At 30.4% G+C, this 22,115-nt stretch overlaps 1 protein-coding gene across 1 annotated transcript in view; it reads right to left on the bottom strand.

Moving 5' to 3' along the window:
• The window catches only part of LOC129968222 (phospholipase D1-like), a 69,742-nt gene that overhangs the window by 32,748 nt on the left and 14,879 nt on the right, over positions 1 to 22,115 (bottom strand). The window contains exons 3-10 of the mRNA XM_056082075.1: positions 19,485 to 19,613; positions 15,052 to 15,172; positions 12,875 to 12,940; positions 9,720 to 9,877; positions 8,317 to 8,469; positions 6,383 to 6,532; positions 4,458 to 4,623; positions 2,620 to 2,730 (exon numbers count right to left, since the gene is read on the bottom strand). Coding sequence (XP_055938050.1) covers positions 2,620 to 2,730; positions 4,458 to 4,623; positions 6,383 to 6,532; positions 8,317 to 8,469; positions 9,720 to 9,877; positions 12,875 to 12,940; positions 15,052 to 15,172; positions 19,485 to 19,613 — 1,054 coding nt within the window. The remainder of the gene's footprint in view (positions 1 to 2,619; positions 2,731 to 4,457; positions 4,624 to 6,382; positions 6,533 to 8,316; positions 8,470 to 9,719; positions 9,878 to 12,874; positions 12,941 to 15,051; positions 15,173 to 19,484; positions 19,614 to 22,115) is intronic.

Genomic DNA, 22,115 nt, shown 5'->3' with positions numbered 1-22,115 from the left:
GCTCAGAAAAGAGTTCAATCCTTCAGAAATTCACTAGCTTGATTATTTGCCTATATCAAGTTAGTGGTAAGGTGTGTTTCAATTTTTTAGGGACACCAGTAAAAATGAAAATAAAAGCGTAAATAATAAATATTTGACATTTATTTCTGAAAGAAGTTAGATAAATAACAAAAATAAATATTGTAAGATAATTTAGATTAAACAAATAAAGATTAAACTAATAAATTTCAACTTTGAAATAACTAAACAAAAGAGGAGCACAAATTTTGTGTTTCAAATTTTTAGGGACAGTGGAATTAAAAGCTTCAAAACTTCAAATTGAATTTTTTTACCGTTCAATATTAGCACCATTTTTTCTGATGACATCATATATTCTGTTTGGCATGGAATATATTAGGTTCTGAAGAAGTGTTGGATCCAGAGAATACCAAGCATCCATTATTGCTTGTTGAAGTTGCATTTTCGAATCAAATTGGCGCCCTCCTTCATAAACTGTTCTTGCCAAAAGACCCCATAGATTTTCAATGGGGTTTAGATCGGGGCTTCTAGCTGGCCAATCCATAACTTTCACATTGTTATCTCTAAGCCACTTTTTTGTTGATTTTGAGCTGTGGATAGATGCATTATCCTGTTGAAAAGTCCAATTTGGACCATATATTTCAGGTCCTGTATTAAGTAAATGTATTTGCAACATTTCTTGGTATCGATCAGAATCCATTTTTTCATTCACAAATGCCAGTTCGCATGTACCATTGAAGTTAAAAGCTCCCTAAATGATAACAGATCCATCGCCCATTTGCCTTTTGGAGAAAATCTCTGGTTCTTTTCTTAGATTATGCCAGTAATATCTCCAACCGTCTGGCCCATCTAGATTAAACTTCTTCTCGTCGCTGAACATGACTTCTATCCACTCATCTTTGAAATGCATGTATTCCTTCTTTGCCCAGGATAAACGTTGTAATTTGTGTTGTTTGGCAAGTGGTGGTTTGCAAGCCTTTTTCGCATATGTCATGTTTTTATTGCTCTTGATTGACCTTCAAACAGTAGTGTAAGAACATCCCAGTTTCAATTCTTTTGTTACTTTTCGTACTGATGATTTTCCATTTACACATTTCTGAATAATTCTCCTGCGTGGCTTAATAATAACTGAGCTTTGGCTTAGGTCTTCGCTTTTCAATGGCAGTTGATTTCCCATTTAACTGCTTCACATAATTTTCTTTAGCACGTTTTGAACGTTTTATGAGGGCTGCAATATTTCTCAAAGACTTTTTTTTCGTTGTAATAAGCTTTTATTTGGCCTTTTTCAAGATCTGATAACCATTTACCTTTAGCCATATTTCTTCTTTGTCAAAAAATTAAGTACTAACGTGGACGTTTTCAATATAAGCTTTTTAAATTATTAAAACAACTGGTAGTAAATGAAAATGAGCAATAATTGAACTTGAATTTATATATCATTTCATCTAGCTGTCCCTAAAAATTTGAAACACAAATTTGGCATTTTTTTTCTATTTTCTTCTTTTATTAGCATTGATATTCATTTAATTATTTTAGATTTTTTTATTATATTTAATTTTTCATCTTTTTCAAAGAAGTTTTTACAGATATTTGGTAAAAATTATTCTGATTTTATGTTTTTATATGGTGTCCCTAAAAATTTGAAACACACCTTAGAAACAAATAACAGTACTCTGTTATTTGTAGATAATATAAATAAATTACCTTGTAGTTCACGCTTATTTTTTCACATTAGCAGCATAATTATATTTTGTAATAAAGCACATTTGCCATGAAAGGATTATTTAAAATTGCAATTAATTATAAATATTCTTTAACAATAATTCCTGTATTTTCAAGAAATATTTAGCTTGAAAAAAAAAGTAAAACCTTTCCTTTACAGATATTTGAATCCCAAAATGTCACAAAACTCCCTTAACTATAAGAGGCACCTAAGTGAATGTGGCATTGCAATTCTTAAAGCATTATTCCACATAGAGGAATTAGGAAAATTTCTGGTAGATATCTGCGCATATAAGAACAAATCTAGTATTAAACAGCCATATCTTTGAGTGAAACAAAAGCGACAAAATGAGTATCTATGGATTCCTCCAAAGATTTGTCCTCCCAAAGCTTCGAGCGCTATAATTCAATTATAGCATTCGGAACTTGTAGTGGCAGTATAAGATGAAAACAGAATTTGATACTTCCAGACAAATGTACATGTGAACGAAAACTGCCATTGAAAGTATGCATTTCGTGACACATTTCATTCATAAACATTCGACTGTAATTGCCTATTCCTCTAACATCTTCTATAGACAAATATTAAATATTAATGTATTCAATCTATTTGAAAGATTCCACAGCAGGCTTTCTCTGACTTTGCATCTTCTGTTTTACTTACTGATTGGCACGCTGTAATCATTCATTTTATATCAGATTTACCCCAATAATCACAATTATCTACCAGAAAAATCGAAGAATTCTACCACTCGAAATCATGCCGCTTAGAATCAAGGTCTCACTGTCATTTTGGCTCTCCGTATATATTATGCTAAAATGTATAGAAATGATAAAATATTTTGAAAACTTTCTCAAAATATTCACCAAATGTCTCACCTTGATATTTTTGTGCATCCTCTTAAGTTTCTTTTTGGTATGGTAGCTGTTGATTCCCAAGGCCACTTCGAGTTCTTTGTACAACAGCACATATATCTGTACTCCCTCGCGCTGAAAGATATCAAGTTTTCTAATTTCGATGGTCTTATATAGATGCATAAAAATTGAAATTTACATAGTCTTTTTGAATCAACAATTTCGAGGCATAGTCTTCGAGACCTTTAAACCTTATGTTGTTGTTTTTATATAAAATAAATTTCTGCGGTATTTTTATAAATCTTACTTTTAAAAACTTAAATATTTATAAATCAGAAAGGAAGAGCACTAGAATCCTTAATCAGAACAATGTGTGGAAAAAGAATGTTTATAGTAAAACTGTTAAATTTAGACTGTGCATTTCAGATTATATGGATCATGTAAATATATAACGGAAATCAACGATAGGGGACAAAATATGATAAGTTTTTAATAAAAAAAATTTAGCTGTCATCGTATAATAATTCATTTTTAAACATGATGGATATTTATTATGAATTTCGTAGAGGAGTGAAACAGATACTAACATTTGTTATAAGCACCCAAATACCAATATAATTTATTCTTATAACGAAGTAAGGAGTTTTAAATAAAAACAATATAAAAATTTTCCACTTTTCTTAATTTTTATTATTTTATGCATAATTTTTCTCAAAATACTCCATTTTAATAGTTTTAGATCCTTTTTATCAGATATTCAATTAATTTAATCAAATTTTTGTACATTACCAGTCGCGCCATCTGGTGATGAAACTGACAAATCTGTTTCAGGATTCAAAAAAATTTTTAATTAGAGGCTAAAAGACTTCAGTCATTGGAAATAAAAATACAATTCATTTTGGAACACTTCAATATCATACCAGCTTTTCAACAGATATGGTTGTCTGCAATTTACTGAATTTTTTATATCCGTCTAATGCATAGAGATGGAAAAAAAAAACTCGTTGATAGACTTTCTTAAAAACTGTTTTTGCCTATTTTCTCTATAGAGCAAGACGTTTTGACTTTAATCGCGCTATATTTACATGAAATATTACTATCAAGCAATTAATAAAAAATATTTACAATGTAAAGAACTTATTTACTCATAGAAGAAATTAGTTTATGCATATTTATATTAATATAAAACACATCATGACTAAAAAGAGATTTTGAGTCTAGTTACGCTATAAAGTTCGGAATCCTGCATGATAATGAATTGTAAATTAAAGACTAGATATTGGAAAATGATTAAAATAAAAAAACTTTTCTTCGTTAATAATGCATATGTATTTTTTTTTAAAACTGTTCCTATCAAACTCTTTTATTTCCATTTTTAAACGCATTTTGGTGTATAAAAAAAACTGTCCACAAGGCAACAAACTCTTTTTTAAGGATAATGATTTAAGCAGTATGTGAGATGATAACCTTATTTGCCCATTCATATGAGAGAGTGACTTTGACCCATTATCCACTGTATAGAATTATTTTTATACAGACCACGACATATTTCAATACACAGTTCGTCTGAACTTTAATTACGAAGAAATTTAATAAACCCGTGACTTTATAAGACGAATATCAATATTGTAAAAATATACCAAATATGATATATATTTTTAAGATATTGTTTTATTAAGTCATTAAAAACTGTACACATGAAAGCTGAACTTCATATTCATAAATAACAGAAAACTGACCGTCAAATATATCTATCGGAATGAATAATTAAAAATCCATTTAAAAAAGAACTTTTGAAATCGAAAATTGCATTTTTCAATTTCAGAATGACTAACATAAAATTACTTATTTCTCATACTTACAGCTTTCCTCTTGAGCACGTAGTCCAGCTGCCAATAATGTCCATGAATTGTGGGTCTTTTCAAATAGATTTCGGGAGTCAGCCACCAATCAGCGATGTATATTTCTTCCTTTGCTTTGTCCAGGACATCGGCAACCGCCTCGAAGTAAGTGGCCCCATCCACTATCCTGGAAACCATGGGATGAGTGCAATAATTAGAGTGAAAATTGAACTCTAATTATTCAAAAAGCATTCGAAGCATTCGAAAATGGAAACAGCACGGTAAGGAAATCAGAAAATAAAAATACGATGGTAAACCGAAACAGAAGAACTATATGGTATGAAGGTAAGTAGTCCTTTATGAAAAAAATGTTCTCCCAAAATGGTACTCTGATCATTTGGAGACAAAAAGGAATCTCCATCATCTTCGTTATTGAACTTTATCAAGAAGATGCATTCTTTCAATGATTTCAGTCTTTTCATCAAACAATTTGTCAAAGAATAGTCGAAGATGAAGAAACTCGCCAGCTAGTGATCTTATCGGGTAGATTTTTCCATAACATATATATACAACCCCCCCCCCCGGAAATATTAAACATTATACGAGTTTCAAATTAAATTCATATTATTGGAAATAAAAAAATATTTTTTTATGTCCAAAATTTATGAATGTTACAAATGCTTATTCGAGATGTGGAAATATCAATAAATCCATTATAATTCTGTGATATCTAACGTGACTTTAGTTTGAATACTGTTTTTAACATTAATATTTAAGTAGAAATCTAACTCGACGTGAGTAAATCAAGCCTAATCCAATGGTAGGTACTTCGGCATATCATAGGAGCCTATTACTAAAAGCATAGTCCCAATTGCTTCGGTGAAGTTCGGAATAATCACTATTAGCATCTATTCCACTTCTTTCCCGCCTAATCAGTGGAAAATGCCCTCAAAGTGCGTCTACTTGATTTGGATGCAGTGCCTATCACTAAAGAGAGATACTTGGTCTATTCCCTCTCCGTCCAGCCGCCGTTCACACAAATATTATCTGCCAGATATCACAGGTTAAGTCAAATTATTGTTTCTGGTCTAGCGCCACGGTCACGTTATTCACTTGAATACTCTGGAACACTGCAAGATTTGATGAAGGTGTTTACTAATATGATTGATATTTTGAACACATCCCAGACAATGCCTAAACGAGATTTGTACATATCTCCTTTTATTTTCGTAATCTTGATTAAAATAGCATTTAATATGTATATTTAGATATTTGTAGCAAAGAAGTGTTAAAAAAAAACATAATTTTCTGTTCTAAGCACTTTTTTTTTTTTTTTTTTTTGCAGTCGACTTTTGATTACCTATCGTTGTCATTCATTTTTATCCATTATATTTAGTTATCACATTCAAAGACTCTTTGTCCTTCACTGAAAGTTTTACACTGGGGATGTGAGTAAATTCTTTTATCTGATTTGGTGTCGGGGGAAATCAAACGAGTACTGGTGTTACATTGATAAACGCTTATTAGTAAATTTTGATACATTTTTCTAATTAATATTTGCTTTTTATTCCTTTAGACCAAAGGTGAAGAATTAACATTTATATGCTGGGTGTAGGAAGTGATTTCTCTTATTAGATATCTAAATAAAATAGATGCTAGCTATACTCATTAAAGCTACAGTAATATCAATTCAATACTTACAAGAAGTACAACATTTGAATCGATATTGAATTAAATACAGAAAAAAAAAGTATCTTCTCAAGCGTAAAATATTTTCCAAAAAGATACAAAATACGCAATACTGAGCAAGGGGTGAGATCATATTCTAGATTGAATTCTAGATTCTAGATTGAATGCAATATAAAAGCTCATACAAATAACATTTTAGAAAACTTTATAACTGGGTCCACCAATAACATTACAATTAATGCAAATCAGTTTCTCACCAGCGGCATTCTGAAAATGGACGGACTGGAGCAAAGGAATCGTATCGGTTGGCTCGCACAAAATCTTTGGAACCTCGATCCAGCATCAGATGAAATTCTAGAGCCCATGACTCGGCTTGTCTCTCGTTTTCGCACTTCAAGAACAACTTCCTAAAATAAAGTAGCAAAATCATATTTTCAAAGCATTTACAGGAAGATAGCGTTCCGAATTACATTTGTTATAAGCATGTGTACAAATTCAAAATGCTGTTATAGAGCTTCTCCAAAATCCAAGAATTTCGGATCTATCTCTATTAGGAACCGAGATCTGTAGATTCTTCTAAAAAATTCCATACCCTGTCTGAAGCCAGGTATGAAAGGAGAAGTGCTCATGCAAGAATAAATAGTGTCTTTGGTGTGTTATCGTCTTACAAACTAGTGTACAGAGTGCAATTGTGGTGTTACCATTATTTCAATAACGATTTGCTGTCTGTTTGTGCCTTAATTCCTTCTTTGTGCACATCTCGGCTATGTTTTTGTTGCTTGAACTTCATAGATTTTTTTTTTCTTTTTTGGATTAAGGCGTTGTTTATCACTATACAACTTGTTGCATTACATTCACTATTAAGACAATCACCAGATGATTTCCATAATAATACTGTCTTTTGAAATGCAGTATAATTTTTAAATATGTCTTTACAAGAAATTATTTCTTATCATAATACAATAATCCATTAGTTTTTCATACATACAATGTGCAATGTCTTGATCAACTATGTTAAAAGATAAATTAGATATGTATTGGAACTAATTATATATGTAATTAAAATATTTTTATTTTTTTCAAAATATTACATTTATCCTCATTTGCTCGAAATTTACAAACTATTGTCACCAATTCTCTTTGAAATATAATCATGTTGGTGGAAAGTTTTCTGTTACACCATTTTATTTCAGTTGACCTCTTTCATCTTTATAAAGATAACATTTTTGTAATCAAATTTTAATCAATTTTCGATTATCAATTTTGGATTAATTTACTAAATTCTGTACAGTTGCGTGCTGCCACAGGCATCGTAATATTTAAATATTTTTTCCTACTTAAATATCAATTAAACAATGCATTTTAATCAGTTCATTTTTGGTTCCAAATGACAGGTTCCATCTGTAGTAAATCTAAGAAAACAATTGATTACAAAATTTCATAATATTTATTAAAAATAATTATGAATTCCATTAAAGGCCAAAAATAAAAAAAATGTCAAAAGAGAAGGTTTTTATAAACAAGCTTTTATCAATTTGGTAAAAAAGTGAAAAAAAATTATCAAAAATGTTAAGATCAGATTGTATGACGATGAAAATAATTGTATAAGAAAATTAAATCACAATGCATATCATACAAAATAAATCCTAAAACTCATTAAAATTTAATATATGCATATGTCTAATATATCCAATTTATGAACATTTTTGAAGTGATTCTCATTCTAAATGCTTAAATTCAAATTTGAGCTTTTAAAAAAATTTATTCGATGTTTTCGAAACTTGCTCAATGGCACTTGCCATGTGATTGTGACGACACGAAACTGGACATCATTATTAATAAAAGAAAATGAAATTTTACAGAATAGCCAGAAAAAGTAAGTAATGGTTCTAATCAAAGCAGAAAAGACTGCATTACTTTTCGAAAGCACTAAATTGAAAGAAACTACCTATCGGTTAATCAGGTGTGCCTAGGAATTAATTAGTTTAGTTTAGTTATATTAATCTCCCGTTTTAAAAAAACACAAGGGCTATTTTAGAACGGACCTCGTAATTTTGAACCGCGTTCAGATGACGAGAAAAACACCTGAGCTGGAATCCCCCCTCTCCAAACTTCCACACCATACCAGCGGGAGAACATATGGCCCCTACAAATGTGTGCCTGGAGAAAAATGTCTAATATTTCAACACACCTGCTCAAATTCTGTATCAAGATACCGCTGTCGCGTTGAGTTCTCCGCTTGCGTGTGTCCACTCGGAAATTCCTATCAAAGAGAAGAATGCTGTCTATATGACCACTGCGGGGGTCCAGCAAACCCACGAAATTTTCTTTGATAAATAACCATCTGAAAGAAATACACACAAGAAATTAAATTCAATGGCATTATTTTTAACTTATATTTTTAATACTATACATAAAAATGTAATTTCAGTTTTTTATTAGTATAGCTCGAAGCAGTAGAAGATCAGAAAGTATCAAATCAACAAGGTGCACAACAATATTTCAGCATCAAAATTCGAATTGGTTTTATGTGAGATAGTTTGCTCTGCCTATACCTATTGAAAATGCACTCAGAATCTGTCAGAATTTTTTTATATCATGACTTTTATAATTATGACCGAATTTCGCTTTGAATCATGATTTTTCTACACTTAAATATTTATTGACTTTTGAATCATGCATCCGGTAAGAAAAAAATATTGCATCAAATGAAAGCAATTCACTGGAAGGGTCTATAGTTATATAGAATTAAGAGAGGTATCTAGAAGCCTGAGGTTCACTTTTTTTCTAAAAAATTGCGTGTGTGTGTGTGTGTGTGTGTGTGTGTGTGTGTGTGTGTGTGTGTGTGTGTGTGTGTGTGTGTGTTTTTGGGGGGGGGTGAAGAAATTTAGCCGGAATCACATACTGGTTACGTATGAAATTTTTCAATCTTATCTTCATGTGGACTGGTCATTTAAATAAAAAAAATTCATGAATGCACTTAGTTTAACATGTTATTCGAAACAATCTGCTATGTTACAGTATTCATTTTACAGTTTATCTATCATTACATATATTTTTTAACTTGCACTCAGATTTACCATGGTGAAATCGGGTCCGAGATAGCGCTATATGACATTGTCAGTATAAGAGCAGATAGAAAAAGGCTATAATAGTTCGTTATAAAAAAAAATGTGTGTGTGTTTTGTGTAAAATCGCGTTCTTTCAGGAAAACCCTTATAGATAAATTTAAAAAGCTAAAATATTGAATATTAAATACATAAATGAAAAAAATAAAGCAAAAAGCACGACAAAAGCAAGCAGGATCCGCAACACACGCGTCATTCATATTGTTCTGACCCCTACACTGCCTGCCCACACTTCAAAGCGGAAGTTAAATAATTAGATCTAATAATTAGTAATAAAAAATAATTGGGGTGTGTAAAAAATCACATTTTTTCTGGAAAGACACCCATATAAATAAACTGAAAAAGCAAAACCTTATCTAAATAAAAAATTTGATCCAAATAGTTAGAGCCGTTTCCGAGATACATGAAATAAATAAATGTATATAGGTACGAGAATTTCTCGTTTAAAGTTATAAGATTAGATTACCGTTTCTTCCAAAATGGACACACGTGTAGACCACAGAACCGACCGAGATGACCGAAAGGATTATCACGGCGATGGCAACGCCTCGACACGAATCCCTCTTTACTCTTGGAGCCTAGTTCTTCCACGAAGGACAGAGGGCCGATTTCTAAAAATTCCAGCTGAAAGAAAAGAAAAGAGTATGAGCCTCATGGTTTCAATATAGGTGCCTAGTTTTCTTCGGTTTATCTATATAGGTGCCTAGTTTTACTTTTTCGTACCTGACGACGAAATAAGCACACATTTTACTCTTAAAATGGAATCGGATATAAATGCAGTCATACTGTTTCAAAGGTCATACCACTTTACAGTTCTCACTAGCAGAAGCTCTGATAATAATCTCGAAAAGTAGAAACTGAGTTTTTGATTTGTCAAGACTTTTACTGAGCATATTATTAAGAAATTCATAAATCGAACATAGTATAATTTCTTGGAGTTTTTTGGTGCCAAGTTTGGCGACTTCAGTAACGAAATTTCTATTCTTTTCCAGAAAGTGGAGGAGATTTCCGAGAGTATATAAAATTCTAGCAGCAATATCCGATGAATTAATTACTGCTGTGCTTTCATTGAGTAAGTGTGACAAACTATTATCAATGTTTTGATCGAAATGAAACTACTGACCTTGGCATAGATTCTAAGTCGATTTCTGTCATTTGAATTTTCTATGCTCTGTAAATGAGGTAGTTTGAACTGAGTATATTTTTATAGTCTATTAAGTATTGCATTGTTTTTCATTTACATTTGTATATCTTTATAAACCAGCCGGAATGGTGGCTCCAAAATTTTCTCCGCATAACTCTCGAATAAGCTTGTCATACCAGAAAACACATGACATTGGCGTACAATAGTTACGAAATATTAACTTTTGGCGTGAATATAGCATATAACATTTTTACTGAATCTGTCGCGTTACCCTTGGCGAATTATTTGAGGCTTAATCCCTGGCTTAAACAGTATCCAGTATGGAATTTCTGTTTTAGACATGTTTTGCATAACCGATTCAAACAAAAATTTGGCATAAAACTGCACTTGTACTCTGAAAATCCCATCCCTGAAAATACATACCGACAGACAATCAACCCGTTGTTGGAATTGGCTCAAAATTTGTATGGTGTCTATTCTATAGATGTTAAATATATGTATCAAATCTTATTCTATCTAACTCTCTTCGTTTTGAAGTTATCGCGTAAACTTATATTCGAACAGCCTGGCAGACGGAATTCCTCTGAAGAGATTTGATTCAAAATTTGATTGAAATCTGCAAATTGGGTGTGAAGACCGTTTACGAAATTTCATATGTCTATATCAAAGCGTTTTATAGTTATCTTTGTGACAGACAGGCAGATATTTTCCAAAAATGTGTTTTTAAATTTCAGGAAGTTTTAAAGAAGATTCATCAAAATCTGGAGTTAGAGTTTTTTTTGGCGATTATTATACGTTCTCTGTGCTACGTATACGAGAAAGTAAAATTAAATGATTTTATAAAGTTTAATCATTGTATAACTACAACTAAATAAGTGGATGTCCTTATATGTGAGCAATTATATGTATAAAGTATCGGAAATATTTACTACTTCATGCTCAATATTTATTACCTCATATTATCTCGAGAGTTTACCGATTCCATTTCTTAGATTTTTATTGATCAACAAACAATGAATGGTATATTTAACCATGAAAAACAATCTATTTCGTTTCTTAAAAAGCAGTTTAAAAGCATACAAAAAAAATTAAATCTCAGACCTGAATTGGTTAAATTTTAACCATCAAAAAATAAACGGTTAATGGCATTCAAAAAAGTACACAGAGAGAATTTTATTAATATTAAAATAGAGCTTGCACAGCGGTTTACTAAATATATTAATCCTTAAAAAAAAGAGATAAAAGTAAGGGTTTTCATTGCTTCCTTTAAACTTTAAATAATATATAAAAATACTAATTCTACTTCAATATATTTTTTCTAAGAAGAACATTATATTTCTATAGTGATATATCTTTGCTAGAGTTTCCTTAATTGGGGGATTGATAGTTGCCTTTCAATTTATGTCCCTCTTAAGAAGTGAGAAAATGCTTAATGATAATAACTCATAAAAACAGTTAAACATTTTTGGCTGTTTAATAGTCACATGGGAGGATGCACCTCAGATATAGGAATAAGAAATTGCCAGGTTTAGTTCTCGCTTTCCTGGTGGGTATAGCAAAGTTGTAGAATCAAGTTATTTCCTCTTCAATGACAGTACTAACCTCCTTCCGGAGGAACTGTATCCTTGCCAGGAAGGGCCTTAAAATGCAATCTCAGTCCCCGTCTCTATACTATAGAAACACCGGTCATTCAAATTACCCAGGGTGCTTCGACAGGGAAGAAACAACTTATATGTGATGGCTTTTTAATCGTATATAATTCAGGGACATCTAATCAGCATATTTTTAGAACCTATTCTATACTATTGAACCTCAATTTGTGGGATGCACTCTTTTAAGGGCGGAGGCAGCAAGAGAAGTTATATCACTGACTCTCCGAACAGCCCGAAGGCACACGGATAAAAAATACTGAATGACCGGACCGCCGCAACAACAACACTGGCGGGAACTGTGGTTGAATCCTAATGGCCATCACCGGCCACGGTACAACCCTTCCCGAAGGAAGTACACCCCGTCATCGATGGGAGGGGCCAGATCCCCCACCTTTTTGTGTACCCTCCAGGGTGGCAAGATTCAACCACCATACCGGAAGCATCTCATCCTCTTTCCGAGGTGCCCCCCTGTGGGTTACAGCAAGAAGAGAAAACCGATTAATTCGAAGAAACGAAAAATAAAACCAAAATATGAAAAGACACATTCTCTTAATATAAAAACTATCAGCGTTTTAAAAACAAATAAATAATATGGAAGTCTTTTTAAGTATTAATTTTTAAGATATCAAAATTCATTGGAAAAGAGAAAACAAAATGCCAGTAGACAAAGAATCTCTGCCCGGAATTGATTTTGTCGCCTAAAAATTAGCAGAAAATTGTACTTTGAAAAAAAAAATCTTTGCTCACTTTAAGCAAACTTCAATATCGATACGAAATATAAATGACTTACGTAAATAAAATTACAAGATAGATTTAATTACTTACAGTTTCTGGGAGATTTCTGAAGTGTGACACATCCAGTATGCTCTGCACATAACTTTCCAAGGCGGCCTTCAGAAAGAAAGAAAAAATTTGGCAAGAAAATATTAAATCATCCCCTAACTAAAAGAATTAGATTTGGTTGAAATCTATTTCAATGTCCCCTTTTAATTTTTCGCCAAATTGGCAGTCCAAATAATCAAGAAGAATTTCGCTTAGGTAACTGCTTCAATTGCATTTTTTTACCTTAGCAGTCGTGCTTTATCTTGCATTCTGGCATTGGAAACTCGACTTCGTCAGCAATAAAATGGAACGCACTAAAGTAGATTTCAACCTTAAGTTTTTTTATAGAATAAAGAAAGAATCTAAAATAGAAAGAGAAAGAGTAAAAAGAAAAGCTAATGTCACCATATTTGAAGTACATTTATCAAGACCAGTTGCAAAAAGAAAAAAAAATGATATTAAATGGAACAGATATCAGTCGGTCTCCAACTTAATTGAAATTTCGCATTTAAGTATTAGGATTACAAAGTTGGTTACAAAGCTTAAGCTTTAGGATTACAAAGCTTACATACTAAGGGCAAAATATTTACGAAAACAATTTTTAAAAGCATAATTTTAGTACTAAGTTAAAAAGCAGAATACTTTAAATGCAGTATTATTATCATACCAATAAATTTTTCAAGGTACGAGTAAGGTGCAAATGGCGGGAAAACATCATTGCCGAAAATATTTATTGATAAAGGTAGCCAATGGCAATGGTTTCCTCCAAACTTTCTCGTATGTTATCTAATATAGGTGTTATCCCTCCAGTACAAAATTAGACTCGTGGTTAAAGCCACAAATGCCCAGATTGGCACTGGCAAACAATAGTTGCAAATATAGGTCCTTGGTGGGAATTTAGCCTTTTTATCTAATCTATCAAGTCTTAACCGATTAAAATCAAAATTTTATTTAGAACTACGATTAAAGTTCCCGAGTTCACTTACCGAATTTCATTTATTTCATTTATTGCTTTATCGATTTGAGTTACTGAGATTACAAACATTCGAAATACCGACAAACAGACTATTAATCCTTTTACAAACGGGGGGAGGGTAATGGTGGTTTGGTAATAAGACCCCGGATCCGGATCCAAAGAATTCCGGGTTCATACCCGATTTCACCATAGACTCACTGGGTAAGGGGGCCCGATACATATTAAATACAATGACTTCTGCTGGTATGGTGCGGAAGTTTGGAGAAGAAATGGCAGATGCGATGCTGTCCTCATCATACATCGCGGTTCACTAGAAGAATACTCGATCTGTCCCAAATAGTCCTGGCTTTGAAATTAAATTTAATCTAATTAAACTTTAAGCGCAACGTAAATATAACTAATTTGACGAATTTGGCTCAAAATTTAATAAGAAACTGCATTTTACAAGCTAAACTTGCATACTGAATTTCATTCATTTTTCTCTAATATTTTTTTTTTATTGTGTTTATCTACATTGTTACAGTCGGGTAAACAAACATTTTCTGATGGATTTTGTTCAAAATTTGAAAGAAATATGCAAATGTCTTGTAAAGTATATATACCAATTTTCATACAGCTAACTCAAATCGTTTTCGAATAGCTGTGTTCACAAACATATATCAATGAAAAAATTATTTTTCGGTCTCAGGAAGGTCTAGAAAACTGAGATTCGTTAAAATTCCGATTTCGAATTTCTAAACCACTACAATTTTGAACTGATTACATCAAAGGTTTGGCCGTCTGTCGGTTTATACTTTCTCAAGCACGTAAACGCGATTATTAGAAAACACGAATACTTAAATGCATAAAACTTGGTTAATTTTCTTGTGACTACAGCAATTCTTTGTCAAATTTTGGTTTCTGACGCGCAGTAAAAATGCGTCCAAAATACATATTTAATATTGCATATAAACACGATAACTCAGAAACGCAAAGATTTAAATAAATAAATGAATGAAATTTGGTATGACCTTGTTATGATTTAGTGTGATTTTTGTCATTAAAAATGTAATTCTGCGTAAAAGTTTGGTTTCTGCGGGGCGAGAGGATAAAACATTTGATAGAGAATATACAAAAACGCTTTGGCAGGCAATATTTGAAGAGAAATTTTGATAAACCTTAGACAATGTATACAGATATGAAAGAAAGTAAATGGCTGCCTTACCTTTCTCCAAGTGAAATCTCTCCTTCGTTTCACGATGTCGGTGGTCAACGGAAAGATCGGTACTTTTGGGACTTTGCTGTTACGCATCACCACAGAAGGCCGGCGTCGATCTTTTTCCCGCCTTTAAAAAAGATGAGAAGTTAAATTTAGTTAAATTAATATCCCTTTTTAACTATTTTTGGGACGGATTCCGTAATTTTGAACCCGGGTCAGACGACGGGGATGACACCTGAACTGGCTCCCACTCCCTTCTCGAAACTTGCGCGCTATGCCAGGGGAAGGATATTTGATTCTCAAAGTCAGATTTAGCATGATCGGCCCGATATATTCTGAAGAAATATAATTTATGGACTGTATTCATTTTTGTGATTTGTATAGTCAGAAAACTGATCGAAAATGTTTTATTATTTTTTAATTGTCAGATGGGTGGGCATAATATAATACACGTACATTAAATACAGAAATTTTTATAAATATATAATTGTCAACAATTAATTCTAATTTTTTAAAAAATTCATTTTAAAAACTGAATTTTTGTTTGAAATTATATCATATATCCACAGCTGCGTGAATTAAAATCATCTTCACTCTCTTTGCTACAAAAAAATTAATTATTTAAACATCATAAAAACTTCATCAAAGCATTTCAGTAATTGTAAAAAAGATATATAGTATTTATAACATAACAAATATTTATAGTAAAGATTGCAAATTTTCAAATAATAAATCAGCTGTTGAAAGTTATGTGGTATATACATCATATTCAAGGAAAATCAAATTATATTTAATATTATCATCCAATGCTTTTAAATAAAAATAAATGAATAAAATAGGATAGATAGAAACGTGTTGAATATACACAAATAAAAAGACTAGAACACTGACTTATAAATTTAATAATGATACTACGCAATTAACGTACTAGATAAAACTAGAATCACAAATCTAAAAATTCAAAGAAAATAATAATGATGTTTAAGGGTAATTATAGAAAAACAAAATTAACAAATCAACCTCAAACAATTTACATTGAATCACTTTATGATATATATATATATATATATATATACAGAGAGAGAGAGCGATAGCTTGAGAGAAATAAATTGTAAACAAACAGTAAAGATGGAAATAAAATAAGGCGAATGGCGCATTAATTGTTCATCAGAGGATGAAACTAATGTGGGCCGCAGAAGGAATTTGAGCATTTTGTACAAATAGTATCGTTAAGAATTAAGTGAAAAAATACTGTCCAAGTCCCAATTGCTATAATAGATCAATGTGGAAAAATGAGAAACAGCTGAGATACAATATGAAACATTTTTAAAAAGGTTCATAGCAGGCTAATGCAAATATATCGGGGATTAAAAATGGAAAATGGTACATCACAAAACTAAAACAACAATATGAAGGGCATATCTTTTTTCTTTTTTTTTCTGCGGATGTTTACGGTGTATTCAATTATGAAATTTTGAAATTTCTTTCTGACATGTTTTAGACATATACGATGAAGATAACGATAGAAGAAGAAATAGATCTGAAATGAAAGAAGTGTAAAATGGAAATCAGTTAACCCTTTCTAGGGCCGTGGGAAGTATGCTTCCCACCAAATTTATCAATCTTTGTATGAATTTATGTAGGTTGGCATAAGTTCTGACAAATTTTTTTAGAAAGATAGAAACTTAGATGCTTTAATTCTTTATTTTACACAAAATGATGTGTCTTGATTTGATAATTATTAATTAACCAAATTAATTAATTAATCAAACTAAATTTATCTAATAAGCTAAATGAATCCCTTTTCTTATTCTAATTTCAAGCCTAAAAATATTTTAACATAATATGACTAGAAAAAAATGACCCTTTAAAGGGTTAAAATAAAGAACTCTTTTGAATCATTTATATTGTATCGCAGCTTTGGATTTCTTTTTTCGATTTTTTCACTTTAATTTTCCGCAACATTTGAAATGAAAACAATATCTTTTCACTTAAATGTTCCATACTATTTGCAGAAAATATTAAAATTCCTTTTGCGACCACATTAATTTCTACCTTTGATAAGAAATAAATGCGTAGATTGCTTCATTTCACATTTAATTTCCACTTTTACTATTAAATTCCAGAGCACTCCTTGAATTGTAGCTATTTGAGCATTCGTTTTGCATCTATTTTATATTCTTCATCCCCCCCCCCTTTTTTTTCATAAATTTTAGCAACTTTTCTTCTTTACTCTTATTTACTTTCATATTTCATCTCGTCTTTTCATTTTTGTTATTATATTTCTTCTTATATTTTTATTTTGGTTTGTATATACATATATATGCATTACTCGATTATAATTATTATTGAACTGTGGTGCTTTTTCAGTCCTAACAAAATAGTGGTACCTGAAATAAGAATTTTATTATTATTATGATCAAATGTTAATGTTTTTATTAAAATACTAATTGCCTTGACGACTAACATTTTAATAAAAACATAGTTCAGCTAGTTTTCTGGTCATATTTAATTTCAATTGAATAGTTTAGATATAATTTCATGTCCATAATACCATCAAATTATCAAACATTATTACAGCCATGTTAGTTTTATTGTCTTACATATGTTCTGTTCACTGTATACATGAATCTTTGAAGTGAAGATTAGGTCCTTGACGTAATAGGGCTGTTAAAAACGTGTGCGTGGTTCATCTTTCTAACTTTCGTGATGTAATTTCACTTTTTTATTCGTTAACACAGTAATTAAACAGAATCCTTCTTAGTTAGCATTCAATAGTAAAAGAAAAATAAGCGTTTTAATATTTGATGAAATGATGAAATTGGTTTTAATTTCAAGGCAACAATATATCGTAAAAAATTAGACAAAAAAATATTTAAAAAAAAAACTGCTTAATTTTAGATAAAATTTACCCGAATATCAAATTAATATCATTGGGAAGAATTTTTTTTTATTTTAATTTGGCCAAAAAATTACTTTTGTTTTAATATTTTCTAAAATTATAAGAAAATGCGGTTATAAAGTTAAATTCAAATTTCATATTTTTTTAATTAATTAAGATTTGAATTAAAATTTTAAAAAATCGCTTGGCGAATGACATTTCTACCATGCAAAGTTAGTATATGCCAAATGTGATAGCTCTAAGTGAAACGGTCTGTCTATAGAGCGCTAAAACACATTCATACATTCATATTTATTAATGGTAGACATTATACTAAAAAATAACTCGGAGCAGAATATTTTCGAAAATATTTACAAACATTTATTTCCTTGTCCACTGTAAGCGTCATTTTTTTTAACTATGGATCAAATGTATGTCACGTTAACCAATGTTAAAAAACAAATTTTAAATATTATTAAAAACTTAATGACGTGAGAAGTGCAATTTTAAATTACGAAACGAAATATATCTTTTATATTAATAAGGAAAAGTAGAAGGAGAGAAATAAAAAAGTCCTCCCCGGCGGGGAATCGAACCCCGGTCTCCCGCGTGACAGGCGGGGATACTGACCACTATACTACCGAGGACTCGATGACGTTATATAATGTATTGAAGCCAATCATTAACATACATTATTTTTTTTCTTTTATTGATAGATGCTTTTAAATGCTTCTATGATAATACCAAAAAGCATTCCTTTATGAATTCTGATCAATAGTTTAAAGCTAAAATGATACTAGTGGAATAGGTGTAATATTGACGTTTTTATGTGAAATATATTTCATTTATAGCTGTGGAGATATTTCTTCTACAGTAACATTTAAAAAGTTATTGATATACCGCTAAAATTTAAAAAAAAATTTCCTTATATAAATAAAAAAAAAGTTATGATAATTACCGCTGAAAGCCAATATTAATTTTGAATATGATTTTGTTTGTTTACTTCTTTCTATCAAGACAGTTCAATTTTTGTTGTAACTATAAACAATGTCATGCTGCCATCTACAGGCAACCGTAGTACTAAAAGACTTTTTTTTTTATTTGTCATTGAAAATGTTCGGACGAAAATAAATGTTAAAATTTGTATCTAATTCCTATTTTTACGAAAGTAACAGCTAATAAATATAGATTTTTATTTTAGTAACTATTTGATGATATAAAATTAATTTGATTATTTCTTAATTACTTTTAAAAAAATGTTACAGAAAGCAATGCATGTTACATTTAGCAAGCAGAGTATTTTGTACTTTCTGTTAATTTATTAAATCAAACTTTGGAATAATATTTTTTCTAAAAGTTAATAGAATAAATATAGAATGAATATTCTGAATTCAATTTAAAATAATTATGTTCAGTTTGATTTCTTTCATTATCCAACTCAAATTGTTAGCGAAAATGATACTCCTATATTTTGTTCAAGTACAAAAAAAAATTGGGCAAATAAAAACGATTAAAAAATAAATATTCCAAAAATTGTTAAAAAATTTCAAAATCTCACTTTATTTCTGGAAATTGCAGCGCTAATAAAGTTCTGTAAACTTGAAGTTTTTGATGAAGATACAAAAAGTCGTGAAACCTTTTTTTCAGTGTCCATTTGAAACAACCATGTTGTAAATCCAGAGTGTACCTGTTTGTTAAAATACAAAATTTTCATAACACCCAGAATTAAGATACACGATGTTAAAATTTCTTTAAAAATGCATAATCTTTTAAATATATTAAGCAACTATTCATACAAAAAATATAGCATAAATGTATTTTTAACTAAAACCATTAATTGATACCTATGCTAAGAAGTTTTTTTTAACAACTCTGCATAAATTATCCATTTGCATTAACTATTAGTTGAATTTAATCTGAGAGAATCAACAAAAAGTATTATAAACACACGGAAATGTTCAATATAGAAATTTAAAAACAGGTACACTATAATTATAAATTAAGCGGTTATATTATTTACATAATTGAGTAAAAGATCTATTTGCAAGCAGGTAATCTAAAATGATAATCAAAAGTTTAAAGTTCAAAAGTTTATAATAATTCAATACAATCTGTATCTTAAAAGTTCAATAATTTGCACTGCTGTTCTTCTCTAATGGAATAAAGATTTTTTTTAAAAAAACGTGAATGAAATTGAAGTGGGGCTACATAGATAAATATTAGGAAAAAAGGAAAGTCTTACAGGCCCTTCACTCATCTTCTTTAAATCTCTCGAATATGAAGTATACAAAGACAATATATTCCAATCGACAAAAAAGTTAAGCTCGAAATTTTGACGAATCTCCACGTTTCAAATAAACCTCAGCCCGAAAAACATATTGTTGGCATTAAGTCTCTCGGTCTGTTTGTGAACACGATAGCTCAAACATGTTTTGAGATCGATGCGTGAAATTTGGTATATAGGCTTAACATCAAAATTGTAGGTTTTTATGAAATCTATTTATCTAAGTCTATCTATCCGAATGTCCGAGTACAAGTGAACATGCTACAAAGCGTAAAAAGCTAAGTAAATGAAATTCGGTACATAGTTTTAGCATCTAAAGAGAATCGTATAAAATTTTGAATTTTGACAAAGGGTTGACCATCTGTCGATCCATACTTTTCATGCATGTAAACTTTATAAATGAAAACATATCAACTTAAGCAAAGGAAATTTGGTTCACAATTTCAGCATCTAAAGTGTAAGTTTGTATCAAATTTTGAACCATATCTTTCAACGGATTGATCGTCTGCCGACCTGTACTTTTGCATGCATAAGTGCCATGACTCAAAACCAGAGTGACTTAAATAAATGCAAATCGATATCCGATTTTGTGAATTCAATTGTAATCCGCGCCAAATTTTAGTGTCAATCGATCAGGGAAAAAAAAAAAAAAGCATCCTAAATATATATTAGTACTTTTATTAAAGAGTATGCGAGAAAGGTTTGAAAGCCTCCTGCCGCTGATTTTTTGTTTTTTTTTAGTCATTTGTTAGTAAAAAAACAACCATATAAAGCAAAAACTAACAGCGATAATCGAATAAGAACAAAAAAAAATTCAAACACCATATTTTCAATACAAGTGTAAAATTGAGCCGTGCTTTACAATATGATAAACGTTAAACAGGCTTCGAAAAGGACCTTAATGGTCCTTTAAAAAATTCAAAACAGCGTAGAAAGTTGTCGCTAGTAAAAACATTTTTGTGGATTGCAATGTTTTTTTTTTGTGTGTGGGGGGGGGGGTGTTGTTTTTTTCAATTTTATTCATATTTTTGCATAGCAATGTTTATCACTTCCTCAGATCCTCAAATCATTTCTTTTAAATTGCAGTATTACCTAAATAATTAGTTTTAAATAAACTTTTAAATTTTTCGACTAATGCATCAGTTGCTAATTAATTTCTAAATATTTAATCTCATAAGAGGGTGTGCGTTAAAAAAGTTTAAAAAACAAGAAAAGGATTTTTACAATAAATAGCCATAATTGCAATATCGTTTTGAAACTGAAATTGTGAAGGTAAATTCGTCGTGAGCTTAGCACTTCAATGCAAGTCAAAAAGATTTTGAAGAGGCGAGAAACTCTAAATTTGTGCGAAAAGCCACTATTTTTCCCATTATAAAGAGAGAAACTATAACTAAAAGCCCTGTTAATATATTTTTTAAATTTTATTATTAACTTAATAAATGAATGAATTCAAACGCATATATAATGGTAACTTAAACTATAAGTAAGTTAAATTATTTATTAAACTCTATGTATACAGATATATATGACTGAAACTGTATAAGTAAGAAATAAATTCTAAAATGGGTGAAACATCAGTTGCGTTTTATTTTTATAAGAATGTTTCTATTAAATAACATTATTTCTTTCTGCAAACATACGATGACCTCATCAAAAATACATCTGATATCTGCTATTTTTATACAGTTTATGGTATAAAATTTTGAAATAAATATAAATAAATAGTCTGGGTAGTAAATATGTCGTTTAATCTATTACTTTACAGTAACAAAAATGCATATTCAGGTGATACAAAATCAGTGAGAAAATATGTTCTTAAAATAAAGCTTTGAAGAAAATGAAGAAAATTTTCTTCAATATTTCGTATTATTTGGCAATATCTGATTGGATTACGTAAAATGAAAA

The sequence above is a fragment of the Argiope bruennichi genome, chromosome 5 (genome assembly GCF_947563725.1).
Source record: "Argiope bruennichi chromosome 5, qqArgBrue1.1, whole genome shotgun sequence".
In the NCBI taxonomy this organism is placed as follows: domain Eukaryota; kingdom Metazoa; phylum Arthropoda; class Arachnida; order Araneae; family Araneidae; genus Argiope; species Argiope bruennichi.
The sequence above is the reverse complement of the archived record's forward strand: the minus strand, read 5'-3'. Positions and strand labels throughout refer to the sequence as shown.